Source organism: Acanthisitta chloris, unplaced genomic scaffold (assembly GCF_000695815.1).
Source record: "Acanthisitta chloris isolate BGI_N310 unplaced genomic scaffold, ASM69581v1 scaffold14056, whole genome shotgun sequence".
In the NCBI taxonomy this organism is placed as follows: domain Eukaryota; kingdom Metazoa; phylum Chordata; class Aves; order Passeriformes; family Acanthisittidae; genus Acanthisitta; species Acanthisitta chloris.
This window is the reverse complement of record NW_008678798.1, coordinates 1-319: the sequence shown is the minus strand read 5'-3', so window position 1 is coordinate 319 and position 319 is coordinate 1. Positions and strand designations below refer to the sequence as shown.

The 319-nt window shown below is 68.7% G+C and overlaps 1 protein-coding gene across 1 annotated transcript in view; it reads right to left on the bottom strand.

The window, feature by feature from the left end:
• The window catches only part of LOC103804444 (WAP four-disulfide core domain protein 3-like), a gene marked incomplete at its 5' end in the record, with an annotated part of 1,032 nt that extends 781 nt beyond the window's left edge, over positions 1-251 (bottom strand). The window contains one exon of the mRNA XM_009077057.1: positions 108-251. Coding sequence (XP_009075305.1) covers positions 108-251 — 144 coding nt within the window. The remainder of the gene's footprint in view (positions 1-107) is intronic.
• Between the last annotated feature and the right edge of the window lie 68 nt (positions 252-319).

Here is a 319-nt window from a genome sequence, read left to right as displayed (position 1 = left end):
GGCACATGCCAGGCTGTACCACGGGGGAGGAGCGGTGCCACCACCAGTGCAGTGGTGGGCTGGACACAGGGGTCAGGGAGGGTCAGGGAGGGCTGGTGGGGCTGTACCTGTGTCCGGAGGGGTGCAGGCCAGCCCACAGCCGGAGAAGCAGCACTTGCGGTCCCCAGGGCAGTCCCGGTCATCAGTGCAGCGGTTGGGGCAGGGGGCAGAATACCATTGGGCAGGCTTCCGCGGGCAGAACCCAGGTTTGGCTGGGGGGAAGGCTCAGGGCTTGGCATGCCGCCAACCTGGCCCCACCGTCTCCATGGCTCCCCCTCAG